At 41.8% G+C, this 12,999-nt stretch overlaps 4 protein-coding genes across 7 annotated transcripts; 2 read left to right on the forward strand and 2 right to left on the reverse strand.

Moving 5' to 3' along the window:
* Positions 1-236: 236 nt before the first annotated feature.
* Positions 237-8,790, reverse strand: alt (aluminum tubes). Of its 4 annotated transcripts, none has more exons than XM_064694393.1 (6): positions 8,634-8,790; positions 2,134-4,221; positions 1,677-1,787; positions 769-1,248; positions 580-702; positions 237-520 (listed from the first exon to the last, which is right to left on the reverse strand). In XM_064694393.1, exons 2-6 carry the CDS (start codon positions 4,150-4,152, stop codon positions 512-514), a joined length of 2,742 nt encoding a protein of 913 aa, XP_064550463.1. In that variant the 5' UTR covers positions 4,153-4,221; positions 8,634-8,790; the 3' UTR covers positions 237-511. The 4 variants fall into 4 exon arrangements, with proteins under 4 accessions (XP_064550463.1, XP_064550465.1, XP_064550464.1 ...); XM_064694395.1 differs by lacking the exon at positions 8,634-8,790 and adding an exon at positions 8,310-8,327; XM_064694394.1 differs by lacking the exon at positions 8,634-8,790 and adding an exon at positions 5,565-5,651.
* Positions 8,791-9,200: 410 nt separating this feature from the next.
* On the forward strand, positions 9,201-9,716 carry LOC135436709 (uncharacterized). The gene is made up of 2 exons (XM_064694400.1): positions 9,201-9,509; positions 9,566-9,716. The coding sequence occupies exons 1-2, from the start codon at positions 9,335-9,337 to the stop codon at positions 9,679-9,681; spliced, it is 291 nt and encodes a 96-aa protein (XP_064550470.1). The 5' UTR covers positions 9,201-9,334; the 3' UTR covers positions 9,682-9,716.
* On the reverse strand, positions 9,692-10,723 carry LOC135436708 (RNA transcription, translation and transport factor protein). The gene is made up of 3 exons (XM_064694399.1): positions 10,564-10,723; positions 10,174-10,503; positions 9,692-10,116 (listed from the first exon to the last, which is right to left on the reverse strand). The coding sequence occupies exons 1-3, from the start codon at positions 10,622-10,624 to the stop codon at positions 9,761-9,763; spliced, it is 747 nt and encodes a 248-aa protein (XP_064550469.1). The 5' UTR covers positions 10,625-10,723; the 3' UTR covers positions 9,692-9,760.
* A 68-nt stretch (positions 10,724-10,791) lies between these two features.
* On the forward strand, positions 10,792-12,729 carry LOC135436707 (uncharacterized). Its single transcript, XM_064694398.1, has 6 exons — positions 10,792-11,055; positions 11,121-11,360; positions 11,417-11,557; positions 11,616-11,771; positions 11,832-12,287; positions 12,576-12,729. The coding sequence occupies exons 1-6, from the start codon at positions 10,837-10,839 to the stop codon at positions 12,702-12,704; spliced, it is 1,341 nt and encodes a 446-aa protein (XP_064550468.1). The 5' UTR covers positions 10,792-10,836; the 3' UTR covers positions 12,705-12,729.
* The last annotated feature ends 270 nt before the right edge of the window (positions 12,730-12,999 follow it).

The raw sequence follows: 12,999 nt of genomic DNA on the forward strand, positions 1-12,999 counted from the left end.
CCTAACCAGCAAGTCCTTACAGCAGCCGCGCAGCTAACAGGTCCTTCGCCGGCCGCTGGCCATATACTCATCATTTCGAATAATAATAATAATTCACTCCTTCGCTTCACATTTAAGTGTTCAACATTGCACGAGTTTTGTTTGCTTTCTTTAGTTATGTATATATATGTGTATATATATATATATATATAATTCTTTAAAGCATTACTTAATTACTCCATTTATTTTTTTGCTACTTTAAAATGTTAAATGTTGCTGTTGTTGGGCTCGTATATTTTTCCTCTTTTTGTTCTATCTCTTTTGTAGTTTTTTTTTGTATTTTTTTTGTGTTTTTTTGTGTTATGTTTCAAATATATTTAATATTAAACTTTAAACTTAATAGATTGTTAGAATTGTTGTTGTGGTTGTTGTAGTTTTTTTTTTTTTTGGAAGTTCGACAAACGTTTAGATTGTTGTCAATTATCGTTGTGGTTCTGCTATTTATTAAGGGCGGCGCTTTGTCGCGGCGACATTAAATGTCCTGAAATTGTCAAAGGATATTATAACTATTTGATTGAATTAGCCAACAACTTTGCTCACCTGTTCGCCATTTGAGGCATGCTGCTGCAGCTTGGATATGAGCTGCTCCTTTTGGCTCACAATGCCGCGCCAGTGCTCGTCCTGTTCGCGGGCCCGCTGCTCCAAGTCCACCAGAGTGTTGCTCTGCATAAAGAATATCATATTAGAAATAGATTATTATTATAACATTTATTCAACTCTGCCGCTTACCGTCTTTGTGACCAGCTGCGTGAGCTCATCGTTGCGCTTGCGCAGCTTTAGGTTCTGTGTGTGCAGCTCCTGCTGCTCGGCAGCACTAGCACTATCGGAAGATTTGCTATTCGAATTACTATTATTGCTACTAATATTGTTGTGGGTGCTGTTGTGGTCGCTGTTGCTGCTGTCGCCGCTGTTGCTTGATTGTGTGGACTTATGACTACTGCTCTGCGCTGCCGGCTGCTGCTGCTGCTGCTTGATGTGTGTGGCGAGCACCTGCTCCAGCCACTCGTCGAAGGAGGCATTCAGTGCGGTGGCTGCATGTGCCTTCACAGCATCAGGATACAAGCGCTGGTACAGCTCGCGTATGCGCTGCTGTTCAGCCTTTGCCGAGCTGCTGGCAGCAGCGCTCAGCTCGCCCCCATTGGCGGCAGCTGCCTTTTGCTGCTGCTCTTGATGTTGCTGCTGCTGCTGCTGCAACTGTTTGTGTTGTTGCTGTGAATTGGAAAATAAAATGAGAATAACTTTAGTTAGTTTGCAAGGAGAGACCAAAATTTAGAGAAAGTGAACGCGTAATAGCAAGTGTATCCAAAATAAATATTATACTGAAATTGAATCATCACAGCAATTGAATTAATTTATTTTGAAGACGTTTAACCTTTCACTTTCAAACTTTTTAGCAATTGTTTGGTTTATACTAATATGATTACTCCTAGAAATGAGACCTATTTTATATCTCTGGAACTGATTAAATTATAGACTAAGCCCAAATCGTTACAATACATATAAAATAGTATTGGGATATTGTAATCAACTTTCTCTCATTATAATGACTGTCTACTGTAAACTTTTGTTTAAAAATTATAATTTTTGTATATTAAGAAAAAAGAGGGAAATAATAATTTTGTGGTGCATGCACTTACGCCTAAGCTTTGCGCTGTATTTGTTTTCGTCTTTGCTGTTGTTGTGGTTCTGGCGGTTGCTTCGGCATTTTGCAACGCTTCAATCAACTTCCAATTTTTCATACGAACGTCCTGACGAAACACAAATACGTGGCAATTAGTAAGAAAGAGGGTTGCAGTATTAAATAAGGAGTAACAGAAGCAACAGGAAACAAAGAACATAAATGCATATAGCAAAAGTTAAAAGTTAATGTAAATCTAGATAATATTTAAAGGACATTTAACATGAGTAAATGAGTGTAATACGTTTAGTACATGTGCCAAGGATATTATCGTATTGCAAACTATTTGCAAGCCTTGTAAATTATAATCCTCATATGGTATTAGTATAAGAACTATTCACAAATATGGAACAGGATTGTAGCCATTATGAGAGTAATTCTCAAATTGTTGGCAAAATTCAAAGAGTTTGACTCACATTATTTTTCTCGCGCTGCTCCTGCAGCTCCTGCTCTAGCTGTCGCTCCTTGGCCTGCAGCTGCTCGGCACGCTGTTGCGCCTGCTCGAGCTGGGACCGCAGGTCGGTGGTCTGTAGCTGTTGCGTGGCCTGCGCATCATTGAGCGTGCGCACCTCTGCCTGTAAGGTGGTCAGCGCCTCGGACTGCGCCTGAGCCTGCTCCGACTGCTGCGCGGAGGCCTGCACTGCCTGGCTGTTGGCCTGGCTGAGTTGCTGGTTAAGACTGACATTGCTGGCTTCGAGTGAGGCCGCCTGTTGACGTAGCCCTGGCAGTTCTGTGCTGCAGACGCGAGTTAGCTCGCCTTGTGACTGGGCCAGCTCAACCTTGGCAGACTCCAGAGCATTGTTCAGACTACGCAGTTCCTCTTTGAGTTCGGCGTTCTCCGTTTCAAGCTGCTTGCGCTGCTCAAGCTCAAACACGCTGTTATTGAGGCGCGCCTCCAGTTCGTCGCGCTGCTGCTCTAAGGCGTTCAGCTGCTGGGCCTGCTGCTGCATGACTTCGTTTTTCTGCTGTGCCTCGGCATTTACAAAGCTGGTCATGTCCGCAATGATCTTCTCCTTGTGGGCAAGATCTTGCTGCAGGCGTTGCAGCTGCGGCAGCAGATCCTGCGAGCTGGCCTGCTTTTCGCGCAGCAGCTTCGCCTGGAACTGTTGGCGTTCCAATGCCAGTTTCTCATTGGCAGTGGCCAGCTCCTGATTGAGCGCCGCCAGCTCTTGCTCTTTGCTTTGCAGCTTCTCATTGTATGCTTGGGTACGACTGTGTATTTGGGCGCGCTCCGTGTTAATCTCCTGACGCAGTTCACGCAGCTTGGCTTGGATGCCAATCGAAGCCTCCTGCTCCTCGGCTAGTTGCTTCTCCTTCTCCTGCAGCTGACGCTTCAGCTTCTGGCATATGTCATCGGACCACTCGCCGTGATTGGCGGGCATATCCTGCTGCTTGTTAAGCAGATAATCAATGAGTATTTGTATCTCGGAACGATTCAGCTCGGCACGCGCGAAAACATTCATCAGCGCGGAAACACCAATAGTCTGATGCTCGGCGAGCTTGTCCAGCGCCTGCACAAGATCCTTGGCGGTCAAGGGTGTCTCCTTTTGCTTCTTGGCCGCATGCGAATTCTGTTGCTGCTTGTTCTTGTTCACATTGTTGTGCTGCTTGGGTGAGCCAGTTGGCTGTTGCTGCTGCTTGAGAATGATCTGCTTGGGCACATGCGGCACCTCCACGGACTGTTCCATGGCAGCACTGAGCAGAGCGATCGCAACTGGCGGCTTCTCCTTTTTGGCAGCGCTGCCGTTTTTCTTTTGTGCCTGTTGTTTGGTGTTGTTGTTATCCTCTTTGCGCTCCTTTTGCTCCTGTTTCTTCAGCTCGACCACATCTTTGGGCGCACGCACCTCAAAGTTGTTTAGAGCCGGCGTTTCCTCTACAGGGGTTTGCCGTACGGATACGGGTTCGTTTTTGTTTACCAGAATTCCAGCAGCGGGCTTGGATCCGGCACCATTGCGCTTGTCCTTTTTGCCTTTTTTGCTATTGTTGTTGTTGTTGTTGTTGGGATGGTTTTCCTTTTCCGCATTACTTGAGCGGCGCTCCTCCTCATTCATGACTTCTGGATCTGGCTCGAATTCCACATGCTGCTTGGACAATCCGGGCTGTGTATCCTCTTCCAGTCCAACCGAGCCTTGCTCCTCGGAATGCCCATCGGAATAGTCGTCCTGTTCCTCCTGATCATTGTTGCTGGCAGTGTCCTTTTGCTGTTCCCGCTGGCGCTGTTTCTTCTCGCGCTTCAGCTCCTTCTTTTTGGGCTTGCGCTGAGTTGACCCATTGCCACCACTCTTGTTCTGGGCATACAAATTGGCACTCAGTGCCCGCTTCTCGGCCACAACCTCCTCAAATGTTTTGCGCCTGAAGATCTTGTTGATGAACAGAAACGACAGCAGCGATGCGCCGAACACACAACCAATGACAATTAGTATGTGGAAATCCATATTTGCATACTTTGCCGGCAGCAGTCGATATTTGTGTGTAGAGCGCTGTTCTTTTTCTTATGCGGTTTACTGCAACAGATAAGATAAAAACAATGTGAGAAGTGAAAGAACAACATTCAAGTATCAACAGAAAACCTCGTAAAGAGAAGCCACCGAAGGTATATTTGTTGATCCACTTTAAACGATACGGTTTGAATTCGTATTATATTGCGATTTCTTCCTTGAACTTTTATTACTATCTTATAATTGTGTCAGGAATGAAACGGACTAGGCAAGGCATTAAAAACCCTTGGCTTAAAACATCTATATTTGTATGTGTGCCTGTGTATATGAGCTGAATACAAAAATGTTAATACTATCTTTATAAAGGCAAAGGTTATCTGAGGCCCGGCAATCGGGCATTTTTTGGCCGAGCTTCTTTGACTCATATTTATTCTTACTCATTACCTCTCGAAAATCTGTATCAATCAAACTTGATAGTGTAACAAGTTTTCGAATGTTTTAAATTTGTTAATAGAAATAATCAATGTTTTTCATAATTAATTATGAATTAAATATAAAATAAGTACTTTAACTAAGGTGAATTTCAGAATTGTTGCCTGCCGTCAAGAGATCTTTGTCGACAACTGATTATTCTTCCATTTGGTTTTTTTCTTTAGCGCACTTTATCAGCACTCGAAGAGCTTTTTCGGGATTACTGATGACGTGTGGCTTTGCCATTAGTGAATGGCTGTTGGGCTGTTCGAAATATTTCACATTAAACAAAAAACAAGATCAACGACATAGCAATCGAAAGCAATTATAATTGTCATTCACTCGAAGCTTTCATGCATGTGTTGGTGCGTGTGCCTTGTGAAAATGGGCATGGTACGTGCTTATCAGTTTGCCGGCCGGTGATTGATACCACAAAATATTATTGTTATCGTCTTTGTTGTTTGACGTGTTGTAAATATGGACTTGTTTATATCGTTTGTTGTTTATTGTGCTTTCATTTCGTAATTGAGATAGCAGTTGCACTTTATACTGCATGCATATATATATATACATACACATATATATACACACACATATCTGCAGTAATGGTCAGTGGTGGAATATTCCAGGCTAGGATCGATGACAGGCATCGATAAGTGCTCGCCAGCTTTGTCTTTCGATTGCCTGAGCTTAATTAAATTCCCGTAGAATAGCGAACAAACACAGAATAACTTGTTTTGCCGAGAAACCTATTTTTTATTTACTTTTTTGGATGAAGTTTAGGCGGTTAACAAAAAAATATAAAAAAAAAACTGCCCACATTTAAAAAACACCAGAGATTTGCAAATTTAACAGGAAATTCCGTTGCATACATATGTTCGTACATACACACGCCACCTTTTGACGCACACGTATGCAAAATATTAAAAGCCACTCACTAAAGCAGATATGTGGGATCTTCTACACTTTTTTTCCAAAGAGCGCTTGAACGGCTCTTGTGCAGAGCGTCAAATGGACACAACACGAATGACAGAAGGCGGCGACCAGCAGCAGCGACGACAACGACGAAGCCACCGCTAAAGCTCAGCTCCAGTGTTCTCTTGTGCTCTTTGCTCTATCGCTTACTCGCTCGCTCACAGAAACGACGGCCACATACAGTTAGAACTTGAAATTTCAAGTGTGCTCCATAAGCTGTTGGCTGCTGTTGCTTTTTAGCTGCGTTGGAGAATTCACAAATTGCAAATTCAATTCAAGGTTGTTGCTCTCTCTCAGCAAGCAACTGACTGGAATCGGCGTCATGTTTTTTTTGCCTCGCTCAGGTTTGCTTGACATAAGAATTCGAGAAGCTCCAACTTAATAAATTTTTAAATTACTTGCATATACATTTTACTACTGAATAAGTACACACATACACAAGTATGCAAGTTAAACTTTGTTGGTATGTCATATGGGTGTGTACATGTTTTCTTTTTTTTAATTTTTACGTATTTGCAGTATATGTATGTATTTGCATTTAATGTGTGTGCGTATTTGGTTGGGGAATCCAAGGAGTACATTTTTACTTTCTTTCTCTCTTATCTACTCTGCTCCGTCGGCAACCCCGCTGTGTCAATATTGTCTTATTTGCGCACTATAAATTCAAGTTAATTTTGATGACTGCGCTGTTGACTTCCAGTGTGAACTGATAGGGATTCGTCATTAACAACGCAAACATACCGCCAATAGCAAGAGACCAGAGTTTCTATGACGTTGACTTGGCTCGTCTAATGATGGCTTTGGCATTAAACGTTTAACGGCTCTGTGCTAAATATGTGCCAGTCAGAACGATTTTACTGGCTGCGGCTGCTTTTCAGCTACTCTTCAGTGATGCCAACAAAGGCGGCACATCTTCGAGCGTCCAGCGGCCGTAAAGAAGAAACTACAAATAAAAGCCGGTAAAGGTCATCAACCGGAAGAACGCCGCTGTGGAATGTGCTCAAATGTGTATGTACATACATACATAAGCTTGTTTGTGTGAAAGTCAAAACTAGCGAAGGCTACGGTTGCTGGCATAGCTACGAGAAAGAGAATTGTAATCAGCAAAAGCAACAACTTCTGCAACAAGTATATATATATGTATGTATGTATATGTGTGTGCCTCAATAATTATGTATGTTTATGGGCGAGTCGTTTGCTAAATTTACTGCTGTCCTGGTTACGAGCTGCGGCAACTGCAAATTTGGCCCAATTTTGTTGTTGTTCAATTAGTCGGAAAAAGCTGCCGCTGCCCATATGGAATTTTTCACTCACACCCTACTATTGCTGTAACGGCAACGGTGCAAGTGCTCGCCACTCTCTCGTTCTCACAAACACACACACACACATACTCAATCTAGTGTTTTCTTTTCGTTTGTTGGCTTTGTTTTATGTTATTCATAAATGCAATTTTGCTTTTGCTATTTTTGATAGTCACGCCGCCGCGACGGGCAAGTGATAAATATAGAAAGTACTCCGAGTTATTTATTTATTTATGTTTATGCAACATGCAATGTTATGTGCGCTTTAATAAAGAGAGCGTGCTATTTGGAGAGTGTTGCGTGGGAGCATCAAGTTCGTTGCTGACGATACCCATTTTCTCTTTTAGGTAGGTCACTAAAATCCGAATCTGTGTACGGAAAGTCGCATTTAACAATGACTCACTCAATATTTCTTACAAAAAATATTTTAGAAAATTGAAAGCTATTTTTGATTCACTTTAATTATTATTGATTGCTGACGTGCTGCAGCCGCTGTTTATTATCAATAGTATTCAAGAAAATCTACGCTTATCGCATGAATGAAAACTACATTCATTATTTACGATTTTTTTGAGAGAAACTGTCAGGCTGAGTGTGAATGGAAGGGTAGCCGGAGGAACGGCAGGGCTGCTGCTTGGTCTGCCAACAATGTGTAAATGTCAAAAGAAATGTTCATACAAATGAGGACGCACACACTACGAGTGCAACTTATAGGGGCCAGCACATCAATTATGTTTATTTCTTGTTTGATAAAATCGTAACAAAGGCAAAGAACAGCCAGTCACACACACTAACACAGATATGTGTACAACCGGGTCTGTTAGACAGCGCCACACAAGCTCTTGGCAAATCAAATTCAAATGTAAGAAATAAATATTTTCAGCTGCTGCCCGGTGGACTTAACTATTTATTATTTTGCACTTTAATGTCATTTAATTAATTTGCATCGAGTGAAAGTATTAACACGAAAATATATTCAACGGGGCTTATTAAGCGCCTAATTGGCGAGACTGAAGAAAAGAGAATCATTCGAAATGTATGCGAAACACACACACGTACACGTTTGTATATATATATATGTATATGTTCTTGCTTATGCCTGCCAAGTGACCTAAACCCGATTTTGTGTGTGCGGCTGTTTGTCTTCGTCTTTTGCCTGATAGATATGGAGCACAGCGAACCAACACACATACATACAAAAATAGACAACGAAGTGATGGTCTGGATTAAAGTGGGGGCGTCGAAAATCAGAAGAGGTGGATGCAAAAGGGCGACGTACGCAAAGCTCAAGACAAAAGGGCGTCTCTGCCGCTGTCGTCTTTGTCGCACAAAAACAACAAATTCACTGCACTTAACACACACACGTCGAGTAGGCAGAGATAGACCTGCTTTTACTTTTGCAATTACCGTGCCTTTTTCCACACTTCCAACTTCTTGCAACGTCAACAGTTTTACAACATTTTCACATCAAAATCACAGAGCACTATTTCTGCCTTCACTACACACACAGATACATAGTACATGCATGCAGTTTTTGTTGTTGGGACCATCCGCCATTTGCAAGCTAGTGTTGTAAACGTGCATGTGTGTGCTTGAGTGTGTGTGTGTGTAGCGTTGTCGTGTCGGCAATTTTTTTCATTTTCGGCATCAATATTCATCTACGTTTCCTTATGCTTTTACATAATGCTAACTTTTAAAACATAGCCAATTTCAATTAGCATCGAGACTTACAATTCTTGGAGATAGAGTTAGTGCTAATGTTGAACTCAAAACATTTAAATTATAGATTTTCTTCCGTTCGTGTTTGTATTATTGCTTTGCGTTTGTTTCACTGTAAAGTGTGGCGGTCGGCATTGCGTGGTCGATAGAATGCGGTGGTCTGCCGATAAAATATTAGTGCGACGCTAAATGAAAAACCAAGTGGAAGCAAGCTGTCGATATTTAATGCTAAACTTTAACAGGGTGGTCATAATTATCAAAATCGAAGAGAAAATGTTCATATTAAAAACACTTGTTCTTATTCTACCGGTACGCACCAGATCATGATAGGCATATATTCCCAATACAAAACATAAATTGAAGGACAACGAATAAATTATCTTATTTTGTTTGCTCAAATTTTTTTGATTGGTTGTGAGGTAATCTCAGGATCATGAGTCCATAAACGTTGACCAACACTGCGCAGAATAACTTAAAGAAAGCTAAACGCACAGTCGAATTAATAAATTTGTGTCTATCGATAAATCGACAAAAAGGCCAAATGCAATTATTCGAGAGAACTGAATGAACGCCAACTATAGACCTAGCTAGTTCATTCTGCTTGTTACACGTTTGAACAAATTTAGGCACAACTGTCATAACAATCGCACCCGAAAAACAAATCCAAACACGAAGCTCTGGAAAATTCGAAAATACCGCCGACTGCGGAAACAATGATTGGTAAACTATCTGCTTGGTACCGCGACAATGTTTCGGAATCCGCCGACTGCGTTGCATGTCGACTAATAAGCGGATTTGGCATGATCGGCATTGGAGCTTTCCTCCTCGCACAAGCAAAGCGCCGCCGCTCACCTGTGGAACATTATGCCATGAAAAGCATTGCGGCAGGTACGGATACTTAAAATATCCAATGATAACCTTACACGACCATATTTACTTAACAGTTGCTGGAGTTTTGGGCGTGGCCCGCTTGGCAGATGCAGATTTCCTGAAGGCGAAGACGGAGCCTACACAGGAACATAAAAAGATTACGGGAGATCATCCATTTTTTAAACGCTGAAGCCCATTAATTATAAACGTATTAGTTAAATTTAATTTGTTCAATACAATTATTCACGTATGTAGGCATATGACTCGCTTCAGCGACCCACCTTTCCCAGCTTGGTGTCAGTCTTTGGATTAGCAGTCAGTGTCTGCACTGAAACAATTGTTTCGTTGATCTGAGTTTGTAGCTGTCGTAGACTTTGAATTTGCAGTAGGCGCAGAATGCGCATGGGGTAATCGAGCATTGGATCGTTGGCAGAGACTACATCGTTGCCCTTGTCGAAGGGGAACGGAGTGCCGGTAATCGCTTTTCGATGCTTGGCTGCCGGGCCAACGCGTTCGTGCACAATGCGCGCTATAGCCTCTAGTTGAAGCAAATGATTGGGATGATGGGGCACTTTCAGTTTTGTGGCCAGGGCGCGAACGCCAGCAATAAATTCCTTGTCATGGACTGGATATTTTTTGCAATTAGTAATGTACTTGACTTGTTTTAGCACAAAGAACTCACCATTTATCTTGCCATCAAATATGGTTTGAATTTTCTGTTGCGATTGCGCGCCATTGTTCTTTGTCAGGATGGGGTCCTGACCATTGATCAATTCGTATTGTGCCGGATCATCCAAAAACTCTAGACGCATTGCATGCCCCACCATCCAGGTGAGCTGCTCCAGTTGTGTTTCATATGGGGGCATTTTTAAATCAATGCAGTACTTCTTGTAGCCTTCTTCCCATATTTGCATGTCGTCCAAGCTGCGCAATTTCTCGCGATCCTCAATCGTATAGAGACGTATCTTTTGATCTTCTAGCCACAGTACCGTGCTTGCAAACTCCTTGCGGTCTGTGTGGATGAGAGTGAGTCGGATTTACTCTAATATTGGACAGCGCATTTTATACTCACTGCTTAATGCCACATCGCTTGGAGTTGGATGACCTAAGGCCTCAAGTTTAAGCTTTAACATTATTTTGTTCTAGTGGCTTTTAATAGACAATTTTTCAGATTAACAAAAATAAATGCAGCTATCAGACGGGGTGCAAAAACAAAACAAGTGACCATTTCATATTCTGTTCTGCATATGGTCACACTGCCGCACAGCTGTTACTTATCGATAACACTAGGTGTATTTTGTCATCTTCAATCAGTTTTGAATTGCAATTTTATATTATTGCCACAATGGCCAGCAGCAATGCAAACGATTCACAGTTGGCTTTTATATGTGATCAGGTACAGCTATGCATGCTGCCTAGCCTCAAAAAAGATCTAGATGAAGTGCAGGTTCTGCCGGCGCATTTTGAAGCTTACCATTCCATGCTCAAACAAGAGCTGCCCAAATTGTATGATCTTCTACAGAGAAACGAGGATGTTCTATTAAATGATGTCTTGTACCAGGAGGTTTGCCCAAGAAAATACAAATTTTTTATGTATCTATATTCACATCTCAATCATTGTTAATTTAGCTGCGTGCACAGCTTGTGCTGCTGCTTTGTGAACTGACCGCGTCACAGACGATTTACAGCCTGGACGCAGGCGACGCTAAACAACTCCTGCAAAATGCCAATCAAATCCTAAGCAAGCTTGCGCCCACATGCCAGACGGCTGAGGAATCCTATATTTTCAACTATTATGAGCGGAATCTACACAAGGATTGTTGGAAGCGTCAATTGGGGGCAGTACATGGCTACGTCAGATACTTGGAGGTAAATTATCACAATCAGATATGTTGATATTAAGGTATAGAGAAGTTCCTTTACAGATCCGCTACGTAAACGATGTGAAAATGTCTACACAGATGTTAACATTCAGCGTAGCTGTGGGCCTCAACGTACGTGAGTGCTTTCGGTCGGAATACAAGCAGCTTGGCGTGCGTATTTTTACATATATGTTAAAACATGGCGTAAGATATATCTGGAATGTCAGTATACCTCATATGCTTTTAATTGATTTATACCCAGCGTCCTGCGGACATACAGCAAATGAATATTCACGGCGTGATCTATGAGCATGTCTTTAGGGATGTGCAGAGTATGGACACAATCGCCGAAACAAGTTCCAATTGGGATTGCCTTTGCCTGTGCTTGGATCATTTTACTGAGCTAGATGTCTTTTCGGTATATAAGCCCATTTTATATTTTTTAAAATCCGCTCAATTCTAACTGATAATATTACAGTGGAATCAGTGCGATGATATGCTCGAGCGCCTTATACAGAATGTGTCACTGGCCTCCAGCACGGAAATGTCAATTTGCCTAATGCATTTCATAACAAAGCTTGGCTATTATTTTGCTATTAATAAGGATGATATCAAAACTGCGATAGCTAGTGATTTAACGCAACCGAATCAAATGGTAGCCTGCTTAGAAGTCTGTGCCTCGCTTAATGTCTGCACCAATTTTCGATGGGCTAAAAGCATCCTGCAAATGCTTGTGCTGGAGTCTGAGAAGCTGTTGCGAAGCGCGGATGCCTGTGCTCAGATGCTAGTCGCTATGCAGCGCTGCTTCTTAGTGTGCGTATTACCCATTCCTCTGCAGGCCCTGCATATGCATTTGGGCGAATTTTACGCCAAGTTTGTAGCTGTGCTTCTGGAGAGCATTGTCGTGCATGAAAGGGCTCGGCCAATCTTAGGGGTAAGTGTACCTATTCATATTACTTATTTATCTCTTATTTACTTAAAGATAGTCATAAGTAAATCAACCCGATTTTTTATTGAATGATGCAGAACTATTTGATATATATTGCTTTTTATTATGTAAAAGAGTCATATTCATATTTTTGGTACCCCTCCCATGGGATGATAATGATTTCCTATTTTTCCCCGCATGGTGCGACTCATTTGAAAACTTAAAACGTTATGATTATCTTCTCTTAAATGAGCGAAATGTTTATAAGTATTAAAGTCCACTTTTTTTTTTTAGCTAACTCAGCAATTTTTTCAAATGTTCGTTTATCAACTGAAAAACTGCCCACCCGAACATCAAGCCGCTAGTAATCTAAAACCCTATCTGACTGCGCTGGAGAACTTACCTGCCGTTATTGTCAAATAAAGTTCAGCTATAAAAGAATTCAAAAGTTCTTGAGAATTATTTATTGATCAATTTATTGCATTGCGCCTACACTCTATTTTTCGAGCCGAAGTACGCGAATCTAACGCTGGAACGCACCAAGGACTCGCGTATGGTGCATGTTTGGAATCACATAGTAACAAAATGGCCCCTTAAGATTGATTCAAAGGCAGCTTATATGCATTGGGCGGCGCAGCATTGTCCCAGAGTCTCTGCGGCTACAGGAGAGCTGTTTTATTAATTCAGAAAATATTGCTTACGTTTTGAGAATATTTAT

The sequence above is a fragment of the Drosophila montana genome, unplaced genomic scaffold (assembly GCF_035044405.1).
Source record: "Drosophila montana isolate Dmon_TW-CO22-7 unplaced genomic scaffold, ASM3504440v1 contig_3733_1, whole genome shotgun sequence".
NCBI lineage: Eukaryota > Metazoa > Arthropoda > Insecta > Diptera > Drosophilidae > Drosophila > Drosophila montana.